At 56.5% G+C, this 27,699-nt stretch overlaps 1 protein-coding gene across 2 annotated transcripts in view; it reads right to left on the reverse strand.

Moving 5' to 3' along the window:
* Window positions 1-27,699, reverse strand: part of NUDCD3 (NudC domain containing 3) — a 59,190-nt gene that overhangs the window by 12,386 nt on the left and 19,105 nt on the right. For both annotated transcript variants that reach the window (XM_080818662.1, XM_080818661.1), the window contains exon 3: window positions 8,324-8,456. In XM_080818662.1, the coding sequence (XP_080674788.1) occupies window positions 8,324-8,456 (133 nt within the window). The remainder of the gene's footprint in view (window positions 1-8,323; window positions 8,457-27,699) is intronic.

The following is a 27,699-nucleotide window of genomic DNA, read 5'->3' on the forward strand; positions in this document are numbered from 1 at the left end:
GAAAATAGTAGAGTAACACCTTCAAAAAAGCTCTCTTTCAAAAAAGCAACAAGAACATTGGCAAAAACTGTCAATATGTACTTTTTCTGAACTTTGGAAACTAACCAAAGGTTTGCAGGAACCCAGAGAGCGTTTATTCATGAAGAACAAGTTTTATGACATTTTAACTTACCCCTAGATCCATTCTCACTCTCTAGCCCCTTGGTAATCCACATTCCCAGTACAGCCTGGCAGCCATCAGAGGGAGCACAAAGGAGCTAGTGCTCCTCCAAAGCGTCATTCCCAAAGAACTCTGATTACTTGAGCTGTGGGATGGTTCCCTAGAAGACCCCACTTGTTAGGCTATTTTTAAATGGACTCAGAAAAGCCTTTTTTCCACGAAGTGTTTGTTGAAAACAATTAGAGGCAAGTATTTTAACTTCACAGCTGACTGAAATAGTGGCTAACAGCTGAGGCAAATAAAAAGAAAAGTTGTGGAATATAATGTCCATGAAGATTTTCAAAACTTGGGATACACGAATGTGCAAATCATGTGTAGGCTTAGAAAAAGCCCTTCGGTTAGGTCCTAGCCTCTCACCACGGCCGACTTTGAGACTCAGCATGCACAAGCGGAGGCTAAGCAAAATTTTCAACTGCTAGGCTAAGTGTTAAAGGCAGGCCCTAATACGTACATGGAGTCCCTTGGGAGAGAAATTCACTGGTTCTAGGTGTTTAACAAAGTCTGTCCAATCATTTGCTGATCACTAAGTTCATCAAGTAGAGACTTCACTGACCACACACAATAAAATACAGACTTTAGAAAATTAGTTCAGAATAAAATAAAATACAATAAAATAAAAAAATAAAATAAAATACAGACTTTAGAAAATTAGTTCAGAAAAGTCATCAAAGAAAACAAGAACAACTACATCAAGTACCAACAGCAACAAACCATGAGGAAAAGGGAGAATCTGAGTTCCAGAGTTGCCACATTGTTATTTAAAATGCGAATTTTCAACAAAAAATGACAAGAGTCGCTAAAACAAGAAAAGATAGCCCATACACATGAAACAAAAGCAAACAATAAAATCTGTCCCCAAGGAAGTCTAGACCTGGACTTAGTAGAAAGTCTATAAATTAGCTATTGTAAATATACTCAAAAAACTAAAGAAAACCATGCGTAAATAACTAAAAGAAAGTATGAAAACAGCATCTCATGAAGAATATCAATAAAGCAATAGACACTACTTTTTTCAAAAGAACCAAACATAAATTCTGGAATTTAAAAGTAACTGGGTAAAAAAATACTGAAGCAGAAGATCTACATGAGGGTCTCAAAAGTAAATCACAGCAGTCAGAAGAAAGAATCGGGAAATCAGAAGTTCAGACAAACGCGATGACTCCGTCTGAGGAACAGAAGGAATGAACAGAGCCTCAGAGACTTGAGGGACACACTAAGCACAACGTGCACAACAGAGCCACAGACGGAGAGGAAAGTGAAAGAGGGCAGAAAGAATATATGAAAAAAATGACTGAAAACACACATTCATGAAGCTCAATGAATGCCAAGTAGGATAAATTCAAAGACATCAAGACCTAGATGATCAAAATCAAACTGTCAAAAAAGCTAAAGACAAAGAAAGAATCTTTGAAGTAGGATGAAAAGCAACTTCTCACACAGGAGGGCTCCTCAACAGGAGTCACAGCTGATCTGTCATGAGAAAGCCCACAGCCCAGGGCGCCCGGGTGGCTCAGCTGGTGAAGCATCCGCCTTTGGCTCAGGCCATGACCCCACGTGGGGCTCCCTACTCAGCGGGGAGCCTGCTTCTCCCGCTCCCTCTGTGTACCCTGCTCCCCTCTCATGTTCTCTCTTTTTCACTCTCAAATACATAAATAAAATCTTGAAAGAGAGAGAGAGAAAGAATGAAAAAAAAAAAGGAAGGAAGGAACAAGCCATGCAGGCAAGAAAGCAGCGGGCAGAGTATTCAAAGGATGATGGCAAGGCATGTCAACAAAGAATTCTATATCAGGCAACACTATCCTTCAAAGATGAAGGAAAAATTAAGTATTTGCAGATTTAAAAAACAAACAACAAAACTCTGAGATAATTCATCCCTAACAAGCCTATCTTCTTACATAATCCCTGCAAGAAACTAGAGAAAGTTCTTCAGGCTGAAATGAAAGGACACTAGATAGTAACTTGAATCCATGTAAATCCATGTAAAGAACTAGAGAGTGCTGGTGAAGATAAATATAAAAGGGTAAGTGTACCTTGTGGAAACTCTTTCTCTCCTTTTTAATTTAAAACAACTGTACCACCAGGAACAGAGAACAGAAGTTATCATATAAAAGCCAATTCCGGGTACACATTAAATTAAGTCGTATTGATCTGAAACACGAAATAGATTGTAATCCCAGAGAAAACACTAAGACACTAACCAAAAAATATAGTTTAAAAAAAAAAAAAAAGATGAGAGAATTAAAATACTCTGCAGGGTGCCTGGGCGCCTCAACCGGTTAAGAGCCCAACTCTTGGGACCTGGGTGGCTCAGTGGGTTAGAGCCTCTGCCTTAGACTCAGGTCATGGTCCCGGGGTCCTGCATCGGGCTCTCTGCTCAGCGAGGAGCCTGCTTCCCTCTCTCTCCGCCTGCCTCTCTGCCTACTTGTGATCTCTGTCAAATAAATAAATAAAATCTCTTTTAAAAAAAAGCGCCTAACTCTTGATTTCAGTTCAAAGAATGACCTCAGAGTCCTGGGACTGAGACCCACTTGGGCTCCACACTCGCAGGGTTATCTGCTGGAGATGTTCTCTCTCCCTCTTCCCCTCCCCGGCATGCTCTATCTCTCACTCTAAAAAAAAAATCTTAAAAATCTTAAAAAGTAATAATAATAAAAATAAATAAAATACTACACTAGAAAACTGTTATTTAACATAAAAGAAAGCAGTCATGGAGGGGGAAAAAAAAGAACAAAAATTTCAAAACTTACTACAAAGAAACAATCATCAAAACAGTGTGGCACCGGCATAAGGATAGACGTACAGATCAACGGAATAGAATTTAAAATTCAGCAATAAAAAATAAATAAGTAAGTAAGTAAGTAAATAATAAAATAAAATTCAGTAATAACCCTACAGATTCGCAGTCAATTGATTCTAAACAAGGGTGGCAAGGCAACTCAATGAGGGAAAGACTATCCTTTCTAATACATGCATCTATGACAAATGGATACCGACATGCAAAGAATGAAGTTAGACAACTCCGTCAAACCTTGTCTAAAACTTAACTCAAAATTAATCAAAAATCTGTATGTAAGAGCTAAAACTATAAAACTCTCAGAAGAAAACAAAAATGTAAACATCCATGTCCTTGGATTAGCCAATGGTTTCTTAGATATGCACAAGCAACCAAAAATAAACGAATAAATAAATTCTAGACCCTATCAAAACTAAAGATTCTCTTGTGCTTCAAAAAACACCATCTCTTAAGAAAGAAAGAAGAGGGACGCCTGGGTGACCCAGTCAGTGAAGCGTCCACCTTTGGCTCAGGTCAGTGATCCCGGGGTCCTGGGATCGATCCCCATGTTGGGCTCCCTGCTCAGCGGGGAGCCTGCTTCTCCCTCTGCCCCCCACTTGGGCATGCTCTCCCTCTCTCTAAGTAAGTAACTAAGTAAGTAAGTAAGTAAATAAATAAGATCCTTAAAAAAAAAAGTAAAAACACAACTCATGGAGAAGGAGAAAATACTTGCAAATTATCTAACAACAGTACAGTATTTACATTAAAAAGAACTCTTAAAATTCAACAAAAAGACAATCCAATTTCTTAAAAAGTCAAAGGACTTGAACAGACCTATTTTCTTTAAAAAGATTTATTTATGGGGTGAAGGGTGGCTCAGTCGGAGAAGTGTCTGCATTCAGCTCAGGTCATGATCCTAGAATCCCGGGACCGAGGCCTTCATCGGGCTCCCTGCTCAGCACGGAGCCTGCTTCTCCCTCTGTCCCTCACTCCACTTGTGCTCTCACTCTCAAATAAATAAAATCTTTTAAAAAAATAGAGATACAAAAAAAAATAGAAATACAAATAAAAAGATTTGTTTTAGAGAGAGAATACAAGAAAGTGTGCATGTGTGAGTTGGGGGGAAAGGGGCAGAGAAAGAGGGAGAATCTCAAGCAGACCCCCGCTGAGTGCAGAGCCCGACCCAGGGCTCAACCCGACTCTGAGATCATGAACTGAGCTGAAACCAAGAGTCAGACACTTAACTGACTGAAACACGCAGGAGCCCCCAAAATAAAATTCATTAAGGGGCATTTGTTGTTCTATTGTCTACAATGGCGGAAGGCTGAAACACAGCCTCAGTGCCCATCACCAGGGGACTCGGTTCGTGCCCAGCTTGCTGCCAGAAGGGACAGAGGCACATGGGAGCCTGGGTGCGAGGGGCTGTGGGCTCAGGGCACCCTGAGCAGGCCTGCTTCAAGCACGGGGACGTGGCAGCCGGTGCCAGAGCCCGGAGCCGCCCGGCGTGGCCCGCACTGGGAACGGGGGCAGAAACACATCATCGCGCTGGGGGCGGGGAGTGTGTGACAGCACACACTCCTACTTGGTCGTGTGCGTGTCATCTGCCAGAACGTCCCAGCAGCTCACACGTGATGCTGGGGTCGGGGCGGGCACTGGGAGAGGACAAGAGGGCAGGCGCAGGAGAGACACGCTCGGCCACCCATGCCGGCGCTCTGCAGAGACGAACATTCTGGGCGCCAAGCGCCGTGCGGAGGAGACGGGAGCCCGGAGCCTCCGTGCCCGAGGCCGGCTCTCCCGACACCCTCCAGGACGGGAACTGGGGTTCGGAGCTTCCCACAAACCCCACCCGCTGCCCCGAGCTCAGGGGCAAAGCAGTGCCGTACAAGACATGCTCAGAAGCCTGAGCGCCGTTCTGGAAGGTTCCTGCGAAGACACAGACGGCATGAGGCACAGCCGTGAGCCCCCTGGCCGGCAGGACGTCGCCCGCTGGCGAAGACCAGCTCCACCGTGGCAGGAAGCAGCGCGCTGAGGAGGACAGGATCTGCTCGTCATTCGGCTACTCGGCTGTGACTCTGCAGCAACGCCGTGACACTGTCCCCCGAAAGGCCGCGGGCTGACAGGCAGGGTCCTGATCCTCACTCGGCCACCGTTCTACCAGACGGCCTGCGGCCTCCGCACCAGCCAGGCAGGTTCAGACCCCCAGTCTCTGGGCTCCGGCGTCCTGGCACTGCAATGCTAGGACTCGGGGCCAGGCCAGGGTCCCACCCGGCCCCAGCCGACGCGGGCGACGCAGCAACGCCTGTGGTGACCACGCGGCTCCTTCTCCCCGCTCCGCACCGAGGACAGGGATGCCACTTTCCTCAGCAGAGCTGACCGCGTCTCTCTCCCGCACGAGACCAGAGCGTCACCGTGAGAGTTCTTCCCAGGGTCGCCAGCCGACGGGCTGCGGGGCGCCTCCCGCACACGCTCTCCCCTGTCCGCTGCTGCCACAGAAGCCAGCCCGGAGAGGCGACGCTCTGCTGCTGCGGGGACGGGCGCGGGGGCCCTTCGTGAGCACGTGGTCCGCCCCCTGCCGCCCCCACCCACCAGTGTGACTTCGTCCCGGAGCGCCCGCGACCACAGCTGCTGTCACGATGACATCTGACAGGTGCCATAGACAAAACCCAAAAATAAACACTGCTCCCAGGTAGCTGTGACAGGCCCCTCAGGGGAGAGCTGGAAGGCAGCCAGTCCGAAGAACGCTGCGACTCAGAGGGAAAAACCCTGAGACCAGCAAAAGCCAAGACACACAAAATAAACCTGTTTCCAAGTTTAAAGTGAGTCATGGCAAAAGTGCTCAGATCAGGGGCGCCTGGGTGGCTCAGCGGGGAGCCTGCTTCACCCCCTCTCTCTGCCTGTCTCTCTGCCCACTTGTGATCTCTGTTTGTCAAATAAATAAAATCTTTAAGAAAAAAAAGCTCAGATCACTAAAACAATGAGAGACCACAGAGTTTTAGGAGCAGGATGCCACATGGGAGTAACTCAGAGACGAAATCCCGAGCGTCCTGGTCACAGGAGAGACTCCGCACCCGTGTGAGGCGACAGGCGTCCGTCAGACTGGCCGCAGACTGGGATCGAATCGCTGAGTGGCATGTCTGACCCCAGCGCGTCAGCCGCACCCCGGCTAAGAAGACCAGACGCCACGCTGACCTGACAGGACGGCCCTGAAGGAGGCAGCTCCCCGCACGTGAGAGAGGGGTCGCCAGACAGGCTGGCAGCAGGCATCGCGCTCACGCGGACGCGGCCCCTCTGTGCGGCGCCGTCAGCACCGGGAGCGCAGCTGGCCCGGGACACCCTCGCCGGGTCACTGTCCACCACGGCCTCCAGGGCGCGCCCCGGGCACGGCAGAGCCGTCGGCAGGAAGGGGTCCGGCCCTGAGCCAGCGCGGACCACGCCGTGCACCACCCCCCGCTGCCGACAGTCACCACCCGAGCCCCACAGACGTCAGCTGCAGAGCGGCCAACTCGTCCGAGTCCTGGGGGCCACCGCGGGCCCCGTGAATGTCTCCTACAGGAACAAGCAAAGCCCAGGGCTGTCCTTGGTGAGAGTGAGGGTGCATCATCCCAGAGCTCAGGCCACCCGCACGGCAGGAAGGGTGGATGTGACCCCCAGGTACAACAGCCTGACCCTCGGGCGACGTGGTGAGGGCAGCAGGAACCCCGCGATACACTGCTCGTGGCAGAGCAGAGTCAGGAAGACGCACTGCCTTCACCAGCAAGTTCACCTCCTGGGTGGAAAGGACAGCGGGAGAGGTCAGGTCCCCTGAGTCTCCAGAGCCAACAGAAAATCACTAGTTCCGGGTCTGACAAAAGTTCTTTTGGAGAAGCTCCAGAGGCTCGTGGGTGAGTCCGGAGACAGGAAGTCAGCAAAGCCAATAGCACGTTTCACAGTTCCTTCACCCGTGCACAAAGCAACCCCACCAAAAAATGAGCCCTGAATCGACACCTGCCTCCATAAACCCTCAGAAAACGCCGGGCAAGTGCTCCCCCGGGAAGAGCGCCTGCACCAGCCGCATGGCCTACCAGCACCAAAGGGGACGGGGTCAGCAGAGCCAGACCCTGTGCAGGTGACCCGCAGTCACCAGGTCTTGCTTTGGATCCCAAAGTCCACCTGATCAGGGTCACCGACCCTGGTGAGAGCTCCTCGGACAGGGTGGGAAGAGGGGGGAATGGGGAAACGAGGGACAGTGCCCTGCCAGCCAGCCACATCCACACGGAGCCACGAGGCCCGTGCAGCAGAACAGGCCGCCTTCACCAGACGCCGGCGGGAGGCACACTCCTGCACCCAGGGCGGGCCCGTTCCAGGTAGAGCCTGGCAGTCTGGCGTCGGCACGCAGAGATGGGGGAACTGGAGGGTCGCGCACCGCCCAGCCTGGTTCACACATATCCAGACCAGCAGGAGCCGGTGCCACTTCACGTGGCAGTCGTTTCCAGAAAACATACACGCAACTCACGCAGGAGCTCCGTTTCACGCGCTCTGGGACCTTCTCTTGGAAAGAAGCCAACGGCGCTGCTCGGACATGTGGAAAAGCAGCACGAGCTTCAGAGGCTGACACCCCTGCGCCAACCACGGCCTCACCCAAGCCACTGTCACCCAGACACACTCCGGTGCGCTCAGTGTCCGGGCCCGGCCAGACTGGGGACACGGTAAGCTTGGTGTCAACTCGGGAGGCTGAGTGGGCCCTCGGCCTCACTGTCCCGCCTACGGAATGTGGCAGGTGCCGCTCCCCTCACAGGCCACAGGCTCGTGCGACGCCTGAAGCAAGGACGTGCCCCACCGGACAAGCATGAGAACGCTTACGCTCATCCCGCTTCACAGACCACGTGGGGCTTTTTCCTTTAAAGTGAAGCCCACCTCCTTACAACGAGTAAACATGTCTCCCACTGAAAGATCACATTTCTACTCACGCTCATGGAGGTGGGGAGACCGCCTCGAGCTGTGAGTGCCGCCGGTCCATGGGGGAGCCCCGCAGAGCCAGGACCGGGCAGCCACACGCCACCGCAGAGCCCAGGGGTCCCTGCTCAGGACATCACCTTCTCCCTTGTGACATCTCCCTTCTCCCTTCTCCCGGGCCTAACGACCACCCTGCCTCCTCTGTGGCGCTTCCCACAAAGACACCATGCAATGAATGACCCACGGGACAGCAGTGGCACCGAACTGCCAGCCACCAGGTGCGCCCCTGCAGCTTGGCAGGGCTGGCAGGCGCATCTTGAAAGACAGGGCGGCCGCCCCCGATGCCTGTGCCCAAAGACGGAGGCCTCGCGGAGAAGCTGGAGGAGCCCCGTGGTTACCTGCCTGCCCTTCACCACGTGCTTGGGCACCGGCACCTTGAGCTCCAGGTCGGTATAGTCCTGCGACCAGGTGTAGTTCTCGCGCACGGCTCCGTTGTAGCTGTCGGGGTTTCTCTGGAACTGCTCCTGCTTCCTGCGGAAAAGCGACAGGTGAGATGCGCCTGGCCTCCGCCCCACGCCAGCGGCCCCTGCCACCCGCTGCCCGCAGGCGCGCCGCAGGACCCGACCGCACACCGTCCCTGGCTCCGAGACACTCCGCCTGAGCGGCACAGTTCCTGACCCTCCTCCTCGGGCTTCCCAGGAAACCGTGGGGACAGAGGGACACCGCAGAGAAGCCCCTGAGGGCAGCACCCTAGGGCTAGGGACAGCATCTGCAGCCACGGCCCACAGCACGCCGCGCCTGCCGGGCTTCCCGAAGCTCCCAGACCAGGCCCGTCGCTCACCAAAGGGCCGCAGTGACCAGTCCGGGCTCCTGCTTTCTCACCACCTGCTCAGCCGGGCCTCTCTTCACAGCACAGCACGACCGCCTCAGCCCGCGGCCGCTCAGCTCCCGCCCTAACCCACCACAGCCCCGGCTTTCTCCTGGGAAAGAGGGCAGCAGCGAGGGCAACATACCGAGCCACGGGCTGCCCAGAAACCCAGCCACGGTGCCCCTGGATCTGCCGGGCCGGCTCAGCGCACGCGCACACGGGCCTGGCCCAGCAGCGGAAGGTACAACCAAACCCAGGAGAGCCGTGAAACCCAACGGCACCAAGAACCGCAAAACCAGCCTGTTCACAGTGAGTGTGGCCTCGCGGGCCCGCAACGGCGAGTTTGACACCTCAACGATAAAGACAGGAGCCCTGGGGGGCTCCGTGGGTTGGGCCTCTGCCTTCGGCTCGGGTCGTGATCCAGGGGTCTTGGGGTCGAGCCCCGCATCGGGCTCTCTGCTCGGCAGGGAGCCTGCTTCCTCCTCTCTCCCTGCCTGCCTCTCTGCCTACTTGTGATCTCTCCGTCAAATAAATAAATAAATATCTTTTAAAAAAAAGAAGCCCAATCACGGAGACGGCCATCCCAACGACCGGTGGGGCTCGGCCACCATCTCCAGCCCTTCAGAAGGAAGCCGGCCAGCAGCCCTGCAGAGAGACATGGCATCATGAGGGTCTCTGCTGTGCACGTGCGCAGACGTGGAAAAGGCTCAGAGCGCACGCACCCCGCCAGGCCCTCGCCTCTGCCAGGTGGTGGTTCACAGGGATGCACTCTTTGAGGCCGAAGCTGTAGGACAAGAACGTGTTTACCTCCTGTGAGTACGCCCCACACGCCTTATATACGAGCCTGGGCATCCAACACGGCCCAGCCCTTGGGGTTGCTAACTGGCTCCCATTAGGGGCTGAAATGTGACTCCCCTCAAATCCTATGCTGTCCTAACTTCCAGCACCTCAGAATGTGCCTCACTTCCAAGTGAAAATGAGGTCACCGGGGGCCCTGATCCAACCCGTGTGCTTCACCAGGGAGACCAGGACACGAAGATGCACACAGAGGAACGATGGCGTGAACGTGGCTGTGCGGCCGCAGGCCACAGGGCTGAGGGCTGTCCACCTCTGCGAAGGCTGAAAGAGGCCAGGACGACCCTCCCCAGAGTCTGGAAGGAAGCTTGGGAAGGAGCCGCAGAGAGCAAGGTAGAAGAGGCAGGACAGGTCACGGCCAGGCGCGCAGAGCGTGGAGGCCACGAGCACTCCGCCTTTCCTCCCCGAACCTTTAGACCTCACCCAAGCTCCTGGCAACACAGCTGTCTGATCAAGAGAAAAACAGCTCTCCTTAAGACGGCAGGCAGCAGCCCGCCCTGCAGCCTACTCCCGGGCAGCTCTCACGCCAGCCTGCCGGCGTCCCCGCAGCTGGGACGGGGCCGAGGAGACGGCACCCGCACCCCAAACCGCTCCAGCACCCGCTGCGGCTCGAAAGCTTGCATCAGGCAGACGTGCTCAAGTGTGCAGAGAACCGCTCTGGCACACCCGGCCAGGATGGTGCCGGGAGACTTATCCTCCCCGCGCGGCCTTCTCACACGGCCTTTCCAATTGTGTGTACTAACAATAAAATCATCAACGCTACTAAAACACGTACCGAAGATACACACAAAATAAAGGCTAACGTGGCTTCGCACTTGGCAGAAATCCAGACATAAACCCCGGGACCTCTCAGTGGAGGGCAGGCTCTGTCCCACACCCAGCGCGGAGCCTGCAGTGGCTGGGGTCCCCACGACCCCTCAACCGTAAGGCTCAGCAGACACCGCCAGAGACGTCACAGGGCCACACCTGCTCAAGCGGCCCCCGGCCCGTGGGGCTGTGCCGAAGGCGCGGACCCAGAACCGGACTCCCACACAGGGGCTCTGGCCACGCGGCACTGCAGGCCGGACAGCTAGGCAGGCCCCTGGCCGGCTCGCCCAGAGCGAACCTGCAGCCTCCTCCCCACGGAGCCGGGCACACGGCTGGGTGCTTTTTTTAACACTTGGAATCCACATTCTCTTTAAATAAAGTTGATTATTTCCAGCCAACGATGTGTAAAAATAAGCCTCCTGTCATGTGCAGGTGCTCTGGGCCCCCCTCGCCTTGTCATCCCTGCTGGGCCTGTAGCCACACCCCTGCAGCTGCCTCTGAGTACACTGGGGGTGGGGAGAGGGGAGGGGAAGAGTGAGTCAGCAGCCAGGGCGCAGACAGCAGGCAGGCCTCCCTGCAGCGCCCACGGCCGAGGAGCCCATCAGCCCCATGACAGGCTTCTGACCGGGTATTAAAGGAAAAGTGAGGCCAGGCTCCCTGGCCGCGCACAGGTGGGCGCTCTGCTCAGCCCCTCCTCCATGCTCCGGTGCGTGGCAGGCACGCGGGAGCCTCCTTCCTCCCCCAGGCGGGAACAGCAGCGGCCAGGAGGAGACACGGTGGGTAAAGGGGCCGCAGATCCACCATAAAGGCGTCTGAGCAGAGGCTCGAGTGTGCACAGAGAATGGGGACCGCTGGATAACGGAGCGCCCGGGGGCCATCCTCAGGCCCCTCCCCAGCTTCTGGGAGTGGGGGTGGCTCCCCAGAGTGCACCTAGTGGGACGGACCGGGACCTGAGCGTGTGCACGTGCACACTCGTGTGGGGGGCACGGGGAGCGTGTGCACATTTAAGCAGTGAGATCTCTCCCTTCCCCGATAGCTCCATTTCTCCCACCACATCCAGCGCCCGGACAGGAGCCACAGCACATGCGAACATGGGGATTGCTCTCTGGGTGTCTGCGTTCCACAAGCTGGAGGAGGTGAGCCCACCCTTGCCGGCCACGCCCTCCTGCAAGTGGCAGCGAGACAGGACCGCCAGGCTCACCGTGCAGCTTGGAAAGGAAAGGTCGGACTGCAGTGTGTGCAGTGACCCACCTGGGGTGCTCCAGGGAGGCCCACCGTGCTCACAGCCTCCCTTCCCAGCAGCACCCGCCCGCACTGCTCCCCCCACCCCTGCAGGTGCCTCTCCAGCCGCCACCTCTTCCCAGATCCTGGGGCAGCAGAGCCCACGGCATGGGGTGCCCTGCTCCAGGCCTAGCTCCATGAGGTCCAGGAGCCTCCCTGACATCCACTGTCCCTTCTTGCCAGGGTCACCAGGGCCTCACACTCTGTCACCATCCTCTTCAGTGCACTCCTACCTGGAAAGACAGTCTGGCCCAGCCACTTTCACAAGGAAAGGAGGCTTCCTGGCCCTCTAGGGCACTTGGGAAGACACACTGCACATCCTAAGAAATTCATGCTTTACCCTTTCCCTCTCGACAATCCAGCCTCAGTTATGTGCTCTCTGCCTGGCATCGCCAGGTCAGCATCCAGCACCACTCAGTCTTCCCAGCGGGAGTGGCCCGTGTCACACTGGGACCAGAGCCCGAGCAAGGACACCATGCAAGACGAGGAGGCCCCGAAAAAGGGACACATGAGCCCCCAAGGGGCTCCTGCTGGCAAAGATGAAACCATTTGAAAATCCAAAGACAACAATGTCAGGCCACCTGAGTGCTGTGAGATCGAGCCCCACATCGGGCTCCGCGCTGGACGTGGAGCCTGCTTAAGGGTCTCTGGTCCCCCGCCAGAAAACAAGGTCCACAGAAGACTGAAACATGTGATGTCTCCAAAGGTCCATAAGCTCATGAAACAAAAGCCCATCAGGCCCCTTGACAACCAGAGTACAGCTCCATCTGAAAATTAATAAAACCATTCAACAGGAACCAGAATTTCAGAAAGCCTTGTCCCTCTACAAGGACTCCAGACAGCAAATGCAGAAGGCAGACCAGCATGAGAAAGTCACCATTTCGTCGCCTGCGCTGGAAACCTGATTCTGGGCAGCAGTGCTTGGGGGCCACTGGCTGAAAGGCTGACGGGGGTGGGAGGGTCTGCCCAAAGAAGGGTCCAGAACACCCATGTCCACAATGCCAGACACCAGGTGCTTCCTGCAATGTCCCCACCTTTATGACATTCCCCAGCCCCGGGCCTAAAACCCACTACCCCTGGCAGGGTACAGTGGCAGGAGCAGAGAACAAGGTCATCAGAACCATGAATGCACTGGCAGCCCAGTCCAGAATGAGGGAAATCTAAGAAAAAGTTCCAAGTTTATTTATTTATTTTTTAAATATTTTGTTTATTTATCTGACAGACACAGTGAGAGAGGGAACACAAGCAGGGGGCGTGGGAGAGCGAGAAGCAGGCTTCCCGCCGAGCAGAGAGCCTGACATGGGGCTCGATCCCAGGACCCTGGGATCATGACCTGAGCCAAAGGCAGAGGCTCAAAGACTGAGCCACCTGGGGGCCCCAAGCTCCAAGTTTCTTTACAAACAAACAGTATGAGATTAAAGAGGGAGGGGAAGTATTCTAAACCCGGAGGCTCAGAAGACGCAGCAAGCAAACAGCACGCGCTGGGGCTGCGGAACGTGCATCCGAGAAGAGCCACTGACGAGGCACCGCACAGCGGCGGAAGCGTGGACGCAGCCCAGGCCGTGGGCGACCATGAGAAGGACACAGCAAGGACATTAAGCTTCAGTCCTACTTTTGCTGAAGTCTGGGTGGGTGACGTGTCATGATTTCTGGATTTGTCCCATCAAGACCAAAACGAAGTCAGGGCAGATAAAGATGGACGAGGCACCAAGAATGCCCGGTGAGGAAGCGGACTGAAGCTTCGTGGGCGCAGACGGTGCGGCGCTCTCCCTTCACGGAATTGTGAACGTCGGGGGGCGGGGCGGGTCTGTCCCGGCTGTGCACCCAGCGGGGGACCCACAAACCCGGCGGTAGGGGAAGCATCCCGCCAAGAGACCTCGCCTGCAGGTCTCCAAGGCTGCCCCGTGAGCCAACCCCTGCAGTGCGCCTGCGTGGGGTCCTACAAACCCCTGGGGCCTCTGCCGACCGAGGGCACAGGACAGAGTGTCTCAGTGCGACCTGCACTCACGTTCTTGTGTGTGTCCAGACTTCCTGGCCATATCCGCTCACCTCTGTGACACTCCTGCCACAGCTTCTGTTGGCGCTCTCCCTGGTCTGCACCAGGGCTCTATAATCGTGGGAGAAGAACTCCGTCAGCTTCACAGCTCACAAACATCTTCTCCTGGTGTGTAAGTGGTCCTCACACGTTCCTCATGATGTCTGTTTAACACAAGCCCCATCTCTGGAATCAAACGGCTCTCCCTCGCTGGGGGCCCTCCCATGGCCTACCAGGGCCCCCTCCTGGGCTCTGATCCCTACTGTCCCCCAGTCACCAGCCTGTGTCCATCCCTGTTCACGTGTTCCCACTTCGGCCCTGACCAGACGTACCAGAAGCCCGTGTGAAGACAGAGACAGTGTAAGGCTGAGACATCCATAAGGACCGGCGGGGACTCTGCCCACCACCGTCAGAACTTCATACAAAATTCTAATAACAAGTATATTTTGATAATCTGCTTTTAACATTTTAATCTTGCAGCACAATTTAAAAATCCCAGATGATTCTTTATCTAAGAGAAATGAGGCAAGGTAGGTGACGTCTGCCATAACATGCCCATGACCGATCTGATAGGTTTTACTGCGAATCAGGGGAGCACCCGTGACCATGTGCGCAGCCGTCGCCAACACAAACCTCGTCGGTATTTACTGCGCGCTGTGCTCATTCCCCGAAAGGGGAAGCTTGTTAGGTGAGACTTTTTCTGAAATCACGTTAACTACCTGAACAAGGGAAAGAGCGTTCCAAACGTTTCACGAGCACGTGCGTGTAAAACTCCTACCTCGCAACAAAACGAGCGCGTCATGTGCGGAACGCTCGACTCTTACCCGTTAGCAAGCTCAGACGAGCCCCGACCAGCCTTCCCACCGCAATCCTCGACAGAACAGAACGCCCATCGGAGAAACAGTCACATGCAGGGGATGCCACCGGACCCCACATCCCCTGCCGGAGGGACGCGGCCCGAAGCACAGCCCCAGGGCCAAACGCACACAACACACACAGAGAAGCCCCGGCAGCAGGAGGCCCAGTCAGGGTGACACGCAAACCAGAGAGCCCCAGTATGAGAGCCGGCGCTGCCCCAAACCCCCCAGGACGCCGGCGGGGCACCTCAGCTCCGTCCCTGGCCTCCACTGCCTTCTGGACAGCAGCGTCCCCGGAGCCGTCCAGTCTCCCTCGGATGCACGCTGACCGCGGTTCGTGGCCTCCAAACCGCTCCTCGGACTGGGAGCCCCGCAGCGCCCAGCCCCGGGCGGGCCCCCAGCCCACACGGCCATCTGGAAGGCTCTGAGGGGCTGTCCCCGAGGTGAGCTGCCACCACTCGTGTCGGGCCAGCGGGGCACGCAGCGGTTTCTGGGGCCGCCACGTGCCCGCACACGAGGTGCACACGCACGCACGCACATGGACGGAATAGCAGGGCGCCGACCCCCCAGCCTGCTGCAGGTGGGCCGAGCTTCGAGAACCGCAAAGTGCCACACTGGCAGAGCCAGGGGAGGCTTCACTTCCACAACAGGTAGAGCAGAAGACACCGGGGAAAGGACACTGCAGAGGCTGGAAAGGGCGGTGGGTCTTCCGGGGCCCAGGCCACGGCGGGAGGGAAGACGTGAGAGCCAGGGGACGAGGCGGGGGCACGGGGCTCCGGGGGTCGCAGAAAGGCTGCCACCGGCAGGTCTGAGCCGCGCGGGCGAGCAAGACCTCGGCATGGAGCCCCGGCACGTCCTGTCGCCCCACTGGGCTTCCATCCGTCGCACAGGGCACACACACAGGGCACAACTCCCCGGGGTTCAGGTCTGCGGCATCCACACACAGGGCACGACTCCCCGGGGTTCAGGTCTGCGGCAGCCCTGCCTCCAGCCGGCACCGCACACCTGACGCCAAGCTTTCCTGCCCGACGCGCGTGAAAAGCTGTCCTCCTTGGCGTGTCTGTGCTACGACTCGGAGCACGCATGTCCCCCACGTCGCACAATGCACGTCCCCGTGCTTCCCACCTGGCCCTTACCACGCGCGTCAAAACAACAGCTTTTGCGCCCTGTGGCCAGTCCCCCGGCCTCGCAGGGTCAGCAGCCGAATCCCCCGAAGACGGATGCATCCTACCAACAGCGGCCCTGGTGGAGGGCTCTGGACAGACAGGATCTCAGCACAGCAGGCCAGAGGCAGGGGGCCTGGGCACCCAAGCACTTGGCATGAAGAGGGTGTCCGTGCCGACCAACCGGTGCCCCCAGGAAGCCTCCATGCTCTCCTAGCAGCTGTCACCTGGTCCTCGTCTGAACGATCAACCCCTGCCCCCAGGAAGCCTCCATGCTCTCCAAGCAGCTTTGTCACCAGGTCCTCGTCTGCACGAGCCCCATAACCTGGAATGATGAGTGCAAGCAGTGCAGGGCTAGACTGGTTCTCCACCTGGACCCGGGGCACACACCTCCCTCACTGCACACACACGCCTGCCATCACCGTTCTGTAAGCACATGAGGAACTACAAGGTTTCTGTTAAATGAACTTTTCTCCAGGATCAGCACAAGGTAACAACCACCGTTATTTAGTGGTAGAGAAACCTCCTCCATCCACAAAGATGAAAAAGAATCAATTATCCTGAAATAAGTTCTACTGCTTTTAAATTTGCCTGGATTTGATCTTGTTCTGCAAACAACACGTTTTCTCGACACATAAGCATTAGAAACAAATATAGAAACGAGACCCACTCAAGAGTAGGAAAAAGGTTTAATTCAGGCTTTAAAATTTAAAAAAAATTAAGTCAAGAATTCTTAGTTCAAATTCTGTTACCACTAAGTTAAAACAAAGTTAAGTTTTAAAAACTCTTTTCTAAATTGAAAAACAGACTTAAAAAGCAACCAATTTATACCACAGAACCCCCAAAGGCTGCTGCATCGGACACAAGCCCCCTCAAGAGAAGAAAGATGGGCTAAGTGTGGGGAGGGAGTGAGCCTGTGTCCAGGAAGGGGGTGGGGGGCGTCCCACTCCGCACCATCAAGGGCAGGGGAGGTAGAGACGCATGTGCAGGCGTCCCCCCTCTCACGGCAAGACGACACCGAGCCCAGAAACGAGAACAGCGTGTACTTGAAGATCAGCGGCCACAATCCCTCTCGAAAACAACGAGCTTGTGGAAATGAGTAATGACAGCAAAGAAAAAGGCAACTCGACACGAGGACCAGCAGATGCAGCCTAGGAAAGACGCGTGCATCTCCCCGGAAACGGAACAGAACTGGGGGGAAGCACAGAAGGGGTGGCTGGGACGCTGGAAGTGGGAGCGGAGAGAGGGGGGGCCGGAACCAGAAAGGACTGCAGCGGCGTCCGGGGACGCGCAGGACGGGCGTCCGGGCCGCAGCCGCACCGGGGACGCGCAGGACGGGCGTCCAAGCCGGAGCCACACTGGCGCGCTCTCCCAGAGCGGCCCTCCCAGGGCCAGGGCCACCACGCGAGGGGTCCCCGCCGTGCACAGGCGACCTGGGTCCCGGGCTTTCCTCCGGGCAGCACCGGAGGCCCTCCCGGTCATGGGCAGACTGCGCAAGTCCTCATCCCACGATCCCCCACAACAGGGAACTCAGGGGGGCTTCTCTCGGGGTCACTTCCCTGCAAGGCGCTAGAGGATGTTCCTGACAGGGACGGGACACCCTAGCCGCCCTCCTCCCCGCCCCCGCGCTTAGGGGTGGGTCTGAGCCCTGGTCCAGTACCAGGGGCCAGACCAGGGGCCCGCTCTCCGCACCTCTGCTCAGTGAGAAGATCCAGGCAGGGCAACCAGGCAGGAGAATAAACGAGTAAAAAGCACTCGCCAGAGGGAAGAAGCAAAACTCTGTCTACAGGTGGTACGACCTGGTGTATACACACAAAATCCTCAACAATTAAATGTTTAACTGAAGTTAATACGTGAGTTAAGCAAAGCTGCAGCTCACAAAACCAATGCAAAACTCAGCTGTGTCTCTCTACCGTAGCTACGAACGACCTGAGAAGAACACTCGAACAATCCCGCCTGCAGCGGCATCCAGGGCGCCTGTGGCTCAGTCCCTGCAGCTGCGGGCTTGCTCTCGAGGCCCTGGGTTCAAGCCCCGTGCTGGGTGCACAGGTTACTGGCATCAATAAAACTTACTAAAAAAAGAATAAAATACTGAGGAACAAATTTATGGCCAAAAAACCCCCACAAAACCGAGTCTCCAAAAACAATAAAACGTGGCAGAAAGAACCAAGAAGAGCAAACAAAACAGGCACCTCAAGGTCACGGACAGGAAGACAAGCAGTCCTAAGGCAGCAACGCGCCCCAGACCGGTCCGCGGCCAGCGCAGCGCCTGTCAGCACTGGCTCCTGGGCAGGAACGGGTAAGCTGACCCCGAAACCTACGTGGACACGCAAGGACCAGAACAGCCAAAACAGGGGATCCTGGGTGGCGCAGTCAGGTATGCGTCCAACTCTTTCATTTCTGCTCAAGCCATCATCTCAGGTGCTGGGATCCAGCCCCGCATCGGGCTCTGTGCTCCACGGGGAGTCTGCTGGAGTCTCTCTGCCTCTGCCTCTGCCCCTGTTACAGTGTTCGTGCTCTCTTAAGGAAAAAAAGAAAGAAAAAAAAGCCCAAACAATCTTGAAAAAGGAAGACCAATTAGAAGACTCACACGTCCCAATTTCACAGCTTCCTGACCGCCACAGTAGTCGAGACAATACGGCATTAGCACAGAACAGGCACAGGATTCAACAAAATAAAACTGAGGGTCCAAAAAGAAACTCAGAGGTTCACGGCCAATGGCTTCTCAACAAGGAAACCAGGTCCACTGGACAAGGAAATGACAGTTTTTCCAATAACTGATGCTGGGACAACCAGATATCCATACGGACCATGACCTCACACACACAGAAACGAACTCAGAAGGTCACATAAAACTTGGAAAAAATACAAGAGTAGATCATGGTGATCTTGGGCTAGGCAACGGTTTCCTAAATACAACACCACAAGCACACGCAACCAAAGAAAACCGAGATAAATCAGACCTCATCAAAATGAAAGATTTTTGTGCATCTTGTCAATGTCAAGAAAGAGAAAAGGGAACCCACGGAATGGGAGAAAATACTGGCAAATCATTTATCTGAAAAGGGTCTCGCATCCAGAATATATAAAGAACTCTTCTATTTACGGATAAAATGACAACCCAATTAAAAAGTGAGTGACAGGTCCAAACAGGCATTTCTCCAAAGATGTACAAATGGTCAATAAGTACATGAAAAAAATATGCGACATTTTCAGTCATTGGGTAATGCCGATCTAAACCACGAGGATGGTTATGACCAAAAAGACAGCCAGTAACAAGTGTTGGCAAGGCTGCAGAGAAACTGGCACCCCACCGGGCGCTGCTGCGCAGGGGCAGCTGCTCTGAGGAAGTCTCATGGCATCTCAAAAGGCTAAACACAGAGCTAGTGTAGGACTCCGCCACACACTGCCAGGGCTGCACCCAAGAGAGACAGAGCCGTGTGTCCACACAGACACAAATACTCACAGCACTGTTCCTTGTACAGACAAGCCGAATGTCCGTGACGCAGGCCTTCATCAGCCGGGTGGCGCGTCCACGCAGCGGAGTAGGACTCGGCACGAGGAACGAGGTGCTGACACCTCCCACTAACATGGGCAAACCGGCAAACGATGAGTGGAGCCAAAGCAGCCAGGCCCCCGCCCACAGCTGGCATGACTCCAAGTACACAAAATGCCACGATTTTGCTGAAAAGGGCGAAACTGTAAACACACAAAGTAGGAGGTTGCCTAGAGCTGGGAAGTTAGGGGAGAAATGGGGAGGGAAGCTCTTTTTGGGGTACTAACGATGCGCAGGACTAACAGCAGCAACGGCTGTGCAGCCTTGTAACTACGCTCAGGACGCGTCACCGCACCTGCTGAAGGGACCTGCGGTGTGGGCCCTGGGGTCCGCTTTCAGCCATCTGCGCATACACGAGCGTGAGAAGGGCACATGAACAGGTTCTCCGCGCTATACACCGTCAGCTATGGAATTGGGGGAAGAATTTATTTTTACACATACGTATTTGTGACTCACCTGTTACAGTGGCCAAGGATTTTCTAACGTTAAAACGATCTAACAAATTGTAAATGTAGTTTTTAACTGGAAATTCGACAAGATACTAATCATGGTGAAACATGAACAACTTTGTTTCCCAAAATTTCTCGACCTTGCTTCTATTACTCTCATAACTAAGTAACCGCTTCCCTTCCGCGAGCTGTAGCACACAGCCGGAAAGATACCGTTCCTACACGCAACACACATAACCAATACCTGCTTGTCCACTAATCTCAGGACACACATGTCCAACTCTCCAGGATGACTTTCCGCGCGCGAAGACAGCGGGAGAGGAGCGGGAAGCCGCGACAACGCAACATGCCCGCCTTCCGCAGCACCGTTCTTGAGAGGAAACCAGCAATAACCCTCCAGCTACACGCGGTTTCACCGTGACGTCAGCTGAAGACCGCAAGGGTGTAAGGCAGAAGCTACCCGTGTCAAGTGATGTTCATTTTAAAGGAATCGAACAACATCAAAGGACAGTCTTGGTCCCTTTCACAGACAGACGATGGTGCATCCACGCTGTGGTGTGAAGGGAGACAGAACTTTCTAAAATCCAACAGAGGAAATCACCAGAGACAAGACACATGATCAAATCCCCACACAATTCAAGGGATCAGCTGGAAAGAGGAAAGCAGTGCACAAGAAGGCACGCGAATTTTATTTACAAACCTGAGAGAAGGGCAGTGGCCAGAATGCAGGCGCCAGAGCAACGAACAGAGGCAAACACCGCGGGTAAATCACGGTGTCGGAAACCTCACGTCTCCTCTCTCCACCGCGGCACAACCTAAGCGAAGGTAATGTCATGCGGGTCCCAGTACCACCGAAAGCCCACTCTCCGTGCCCGGCGGCGACTCTCCGGGACAGGCGGTCAGGACCGGCCCCCCGGACCACAGGCCGTCGGCGGAGCACACCACCCTCAGCCACAAGCCCTTTCCGACACCCAGCGGTACGCGTAATGTCACCAACACCAAAGCTAGACAAACTGAGAAAAAAAAACCAGCTTTCAGCCCTGACGCCTGGTGACCCTCGTCCTCTCCCCGAAGGACATTAGAGAACCAGCCTCCTCAAATGAGGAGAGGAGAGGACTGCCGCATAGACATAAAGGACAGAAGGACCCAGTGCTTCAACTCTGTGGAGAAAAGAAAGATCTAGAGTTTAAGCGCCAGGTGTAGAGGAAACTCCAATTTGCACTTTGCACTGCATTCACACAAGGCACAGTACACTCCCCAGGAAGTGACTCCACGACCCAACGGTGGCCACCAGCCTTCCCACAAGTGCTGCACGGAGAGCTTTCAGCTTTCCTCTGCTGGAAGAACTCTGTCTCTTCAAAGCTGCCTGAACTGTGCCCTAACTCTTTCTCAGCACCACATTCCCTAGGTGCCCCCCGCCAATGCTCCTTCCGGACTCCAGCCCCCCAGGGAGGGCCCTCCTGCCTGCCGGCCCCCGCACGGGTCCCGCGGCCTGCCCAGCACACCTTCTGCAGGAGGGAAGTATGCTGGGTGTCCTGGGCGCTGGGATGCAGCTGTCTGTCCGTCTTCACACATGGCGGGCCCCTCAAGCATCACTCGTGGAGCCCTCAGTGCCTATAAGAGAGACAGAGAGAAGCCTGGGAGCCGAGCCCAGACAGATGGGACACGGCAGCTCCTGGGGCCCGAGAGGAAGGTGCCCACACCTGGGATGAGCACGTGATGCCGGGGCTTCTACAGCAAATGGCACAGTGCTCTGACCTGCCCGCTGAGCAGGTGGTCTCCTAGGCAGATGCCTCAGTACTGCGTAGCACGAAGACGGGCAGCACGGGTACAAAGAGAGAGTTCTTCCATGGCCCTGAGCCAGGAGTCTTGCACAGACCTGTGTGCACACACGGGGAGAGGGAGACACACAGAACTGTACGGTGCCTGTGTCCTGGAGGACATGCCCAGCAACTTCACCAAAGACCTGGAAACATTTTGCTCGCAAACAACATATTCCAGGGGCGCCTGGGTGGCTCAGCAGATTAAGCGTCAGCCTTGGGCTCAGGTCATGATTCTAGGGTCCTGGGATCCAGCCCCGCATCGGGCTCCCTGCTCAGTGGGGAGCCTGCTTCTCCCTCTCCCTCTTCCTGCCACTCTGCCTACTTGTGATCTCTCTCTGTCAAATAAATTTTTAAAATCTTAAAAAAAAATATATTCCAGGGGCACCTGGGTGGCTCAGTGGGTTAAGCCTCTGCCTTCGGCTCAGGTCATGATCTCGGAGTCCTGGGATCGAGCCCCGCATCGGGCTCTCTGCTCGGCGGGGAGCCTGCTTCCTCCTCTCTCTCTGCCTGCCTCTCTGCCTACTTGTGATCTCTGTGTGTCAAATAAATAAATAAAATCTTTAAAAAAAAATTCCATAAACTGCTGTGAAATTTCATGCAAAAATGTTAACATGAGGACAAACACGACCCTCCCGAGCATCCTCAGCACTCCCGAGACAAGGTCACCTGCAGAGCAGCACACATGCTGCTCCCGCACCATCACCCGGACAGCTGTGTCTCCAGGAAAATCCCCAGCCAAAGTTCATCCAGATACGACCTTAACTCTCCACGGGTTAAAGAAACCCTGAAGCAGGTCACCCCACCCTTGCAAAGAGGAAAGTCCCAGCTGAGGGGCAGCTCTCCGGGGCAGGGGTGCTGCCCGGTGCGGGAGGCCTGGTGGGGGCTGGTGGTTCCGGGCCCCACACCTCCCACACACCCACCAGGAGCCGGCAGGAGGAAGCCTGGAGCCCAGCTCTAGTGTAGACAGAAACCCTGTTTTTCGCCTGGTCTCCTTACAGTGTGAATTTCCCAGGCACACAACTCTGTAAACGTGTTCGGTTCTGAGCTCTACAGAAAGTTCCCCAACTTCCTGAAAACTCACAGCCTCTGCAGCACTGCTCAGGCGACCGCACCGGGAGCCTGTACCTCAAGATAGTGCTGGGCAGGGCCGCAAGACACTTATAAAGAGGGAGTGCCGGTCTGGCAGGGTTTAGAGGACAGCTTATAAGGAAACCTAGTTTTCACATTTTATATAAATGGACACCAAGCCACTCTCCAGCAGAGAGACGTCTCTGCCGGAGACATCTCTGCAGATAAACGTAAGGGTCTGAAAAACCAAACAAGACATGAGGCAGGACAGTGCCACCTGCCAGCAGGGGCGTCCACAGGGCTCCGCCCGGCTCCGGGGGACGCAGTGGGCTCGTGAAGGCCCAGTCCCGTCCTCATGCGGCTTCACAGAGCTCCACGCTAAGACGGTCTGATGGGGGAGCACGACGCTCCCGTGAACCCAAACAGGCGCTGCTCCACAAGCACGCAGGTCTGCCTGCTGCCCCAGCCCCGACAGAGGGGCCCACGAGCCGGGCCTGTCCCGAGAGGTCCCACAGCTTGCTGACGCCAACAACTCGAGTCCTCTTCCTGAACCCAGCCCCTGCATTTTGTAGCAAATGCCAGCGGGACCAGGGCGACCGTGGGCTCACGCACACAGACGCAGCAGATGGACCAGAGGCACGAACACGGCGAGGACGCCACAGCAGGTCGCTCTCACGGAATTACAAAGCGTCCAAATGAGGAAATGGCGAAATCCTTCATAACCTCATTGCAGGGAGGCCTTTCTAACTCAAAATCCCAATGCAAAAAAATAAAAATATAAATATAAAATGTAAACATAAATAAAAAATAAAAGACAATTGCATTTTATAACAAACATTTTAAATATTAAACACCTTTGCTTGGAAAAAAATCATAAGCAACGTCAAAAACAACCAAAAAAAACAAATAAATTGGAAAAAGTGTATTACAGATAAAGACCTACTTTTCCCAGTATACGTAGGGAGCTCTAAAAAACTGAAGGACAAAACAACAAGGTCTCATGGTCTCACAGAAAACGGGCAGAAGACACATAGCGTTCTGAGAAAATGATACGGTGTGGAACTACAACGTCACACGTCATCCAGGTAAGCGCTAAGCTGTCAGTGCACCCCTCTTCCGGCAAGCTCGACTCCAGAGCGTGGCGCGCCCCCGGCCCAGCTGTGGGGACAGGCTGTCCCATGTTGTGCAGAGCCATCCACACGGGCTGGGGTGGCCTACCTAACAACAGGGAACAGGGGAGATGGGGGGGCCCTGGGGAAGCTTCCAGTTCTCTCCCATCTGGGAAGAGCTCGTTCTGGGTGGCGACTTAGGGCAACATGCAGTTCGCAGAACACGCCAGACTGTACCTGAAGCTACACCCACAGCAGACGTGGGCGGCACGTCATCTTGGCTGCGGGGGCCCGTCTTCCTGAACCCCCTTCCCATGCAGCTCTGAGTCAGAAGACGCCCGAGGACAATGTGAAACGCTCGACAGGGCCACAGCCTCGGCCAGCGGGCACACGACAGACGCGGGCTGGACCCCAGCACTCACAGGCCGCGCGGGGCCTAGAGAGAAGGCAGAACGACCCCCACACACAAGGCAGGGCTGTGGGGCTCACGCGTGTGTTTTCGTGTGTGCACACATACGCACGGGGTGACCTGTTTGCACACTCAGGCGAATGAGCAGGCGCCAGGGGCAGGGCAAAGACTCCAAGCTCAGCTCTGTGCGCGTACCCCCTCTGCGCACACGCGCGTACACGCACGCACACCCGAACGGGCAGCACACAGCCCAGAGCACAGCTGGGAGGCAGACGCCAGGGCTCCGCTCCCACAGCATGGCAGGCAGCTCTGAGCCCAGGCCACCCCCCAGGGCTGGAGCGCACAGCCATGGAAAGGTGACAGGCCTCGCGGGGCGACAGGAACCTGGAACGCACGGCCGCAGCTCAGCAGACCCCGAGGAAAGCCAGCTTCCTGGAGAGGCTGAGGCCGCGGATGCCACGGCAGGCGCGCTCACGTCCCCAGGACACGCCAGGGACGGACGCAGACTCCGACGCCACAGGCGCTGTCCGCACACGGGCCCGCCGCGCTCGCTGAAAGGGAACAGCCCGCTCCGAAGCTGAACTCGGGGAGTCACTTCCCATGGCTCTGCGGCTCCCCACGAGGGTCTCACCACTGCTCCAAAGAATAACGAAAAACCGCAACAAAATACACTCTCCAGATGAAATCGGGAGAATCTGGGTCTTTACGACCTTTTAGGCTCCTCCAGAAAACCGTCCCGCAGGACGACAGCAGGCTAACTGGCAAAGCGAGGGCCGCGCGGTCCAGCTCCCGTGGGAAACGGAGCTCGACCGCGGCTGCCGGGCGGCGCTCCCGCGGAGGGGAGGGTCCCGGTCGCCTGCGCGGCGGGCCTGCCCAGACGTGCGTGCCCGCCCTCACCACCCTGCCTGAGCGCCCACCGGCGTTCGGAGGCACTCACGGTCGCCCTCGGCCCTCAGGCTGCGGAGAGCCACCAGGCGCCGGCTGCTCGCCCTGCTCCCGGGCCCACTCTCCGGGCACAGGCGGGCCCACCCCTGCCGGCAGGGCACCCACCCACCACGGCAGCTGACTCACACGGTCTGCGCAGGAAGGTGGGCTCTAGGCGTCTGCAGGACAAGAGGGGCCCAGACTCAGTGGGGGCCCAACGGGGCAGGACTTGGTGACCACAGGACACACGACAGTCATTCCCTCAGTGTCAGGACACGCTCTTTATTAAAACGATGTTACTTGTTTATTTTAGCGAGAGCTCATGTGAGCATGGGGGGAGGGCAGAGGGAAAGAGAGAGTCTCGAGCCTGCTGAGCAGGGAGCCTGACGTGGGTCTCGATCCCACAGCCCCAAGATCGCGACCTAGGCCAAAACCAAGAGCCGGACTGAACCACCGGGTGGCCCTCGGGGGACACTCTTAATCCTTTCATCTTGGTTGAACGTGTACTTCCTAGTTTTCCTCAATGAACAAGTGCCCCTTTTGCAGACCTCATGATCAAGTGTTTCGTCCACACTGAGCTCTGATTCCAGAACGAAGCCAGCGAAGCAGACACCAAGCCATGGGCAGAGCCGAGCAAGGCACCCCGGGCAGCTGGCCCAGAGAATCCGCAGCACTGGCGAGTCCGATGTGGATGCGCGGGCACGGCACCACCGTGCAAAGCCAACCGTGGGCGGCAGGGGGTGCGAGCGGCATGTGGGGGAGGCCCTGAGTGCGGGCCGGGGTGTGTGACAACCGTGCCCACTCACTTGGCTGGGAGCCCGAGGCAAGCAGGATCCTCCTGCCCTCACACTTCTCCCGAAAGGCCTCCCCGTGGAGACACGGAGGCAGGGGTCCCGGTCAAGGAGACGGAAGATCCACCGCACCCTCTTTTCCACTGCCACGATCTCTTCAAATATCTGCAGGCAGCACGTCCAAAACGCCAGGAAAAAACGTTTGGGGGGAAGGAAGCTCCAAGGCAGGAGAGCTACCATGGAAACCGATCTAAATACGGGCAAAACCCAAGGCGCCCAAGCAGACACGGCGCGGGGACGAGAGCTGGCGCAGAGAGGCAATGCGGCGGTGACCGCTGGACCCGCAGGGGGCAGCCACTGGCCATAGCCGGGACAGGCCGCCAGGCCCACTGAGCGCGTCGTCCAGGGCCCCCTCAGCGTCCCCGTCATCAAGCAGATGCAGCCTCAACCTGAAACGCGTGGCTGGCTACAGCAAGCTCTCCCTAGCTGCAAAGGGGGCTGCGCCCCGCCTTCCTGACTGTGAGGGGGGTCTGCTGCTTCCGCTCGCTGAGGACTCTGGGGCTTGTTTTCCTGGGGGTACAGCACGGTTCTCTCTCTTCTCTCACATGGGACCCAAGAGAGGGGGCAGGATGCGCAGGCAGCCCCAGAGCAAGTCGGGGAGTCAGTCACCCCCACACCCACCCCGTGCAGCCTCCCTCCAGCTGGGGCGCAGGCAGCAGGTCGTGGCGTCAGCAGCACCGCCTTCCGCAGCGAGAGGAAACAAGGACCTGGAAGAGTGTTCTCCTGGGAGGACACGAGCATCTGAAATGACATCCCTCCTACTGTACTCCGTTTCCCCAGGGACTCCTGGTACGCGCTTGAGTGTTTTTAGGTCACAGCTCGTCCTACCACCCACTTACCGCGGAGCTCGGGCAACAGCGGAACAGAAGGCTCTCGGGGGGCCTGCCTGCACTGGGATGCCGTGCACAGAGAAGGACAGCCCCGGGGGCATGGGGGGAGAGGCCGGGACCCCCTGGGGGACCAGGGCACCCGTCACCCCAGAGAGAAGATGCTGTCGGAGCGCACGGGGGCCCCTCCTGTGGACCCCTGAAGGGCGCAGGCCGCCCTCCTGCCAACGGCCCCCCGCCACGCCCCAGGCTGGGCCTGCGGTAGGCCACAGCTGCCCCACAGAGGGGAGAGGCTCCTCCGACCCCACAAGGCGACAGTGCGGCCACGTGAAGCAGCACAGCTCGCATCCTCAGCGACGGAGGAGCGTCCAGCCCTCCATCCCCACGGCCTCCAGTCACAGGCCCAAGCAGGCTGGCACCCCTGCCCACCAGCCGCCCCAGGCCCTGAGACTAAGGACCCACACACTCACGCCCCAGGCCCCACCGAGCGGAAGCAGAAGCCCCGCGCTCAGCTCCAGGCAACGCGCTCCCCACACGGCCGCACACAGCCCTGCCGGGCCTGGAAGCCCAGAGCCTCCCCCGTTCCCAGGCGGGCAACAGCGGCCCCAAGGCCAGCGGCTGAGTGACGCAGAGCTGGCATATGAATGCAGGGTTCTTTACTCCAATCTGTACCCCACATTTCAAAGAAGGGGAGAGAGGGCTGCAGTCAGGAGGGGAAAAACCGAGCAGGAGGGTTTCAGAGGGTGACGAAAACCACACCAGGAAAGACATCAAACACCAGGCCTGGAGCCCAGCCCCAAACCCTGGGTCTCCAGTCCAAGGCCCAGGCTGCCCGCGGGCCTGCGGGAAGACCCGCACGTCACGTGGTGCGGGGACACGGAGCCAGGCTGAG

This window comes from Martes martes (genome assembly GCF_963455335.1).
Source record: "Martes martes genome assembly, chromosome: 11".
Classification (NCBI taxonomy): domain Eukaryota; kingdom Metazoa; phylum Chordata; class Mammalia; order Carnivora; family Mustelidae; genus Martes; species Martes martes.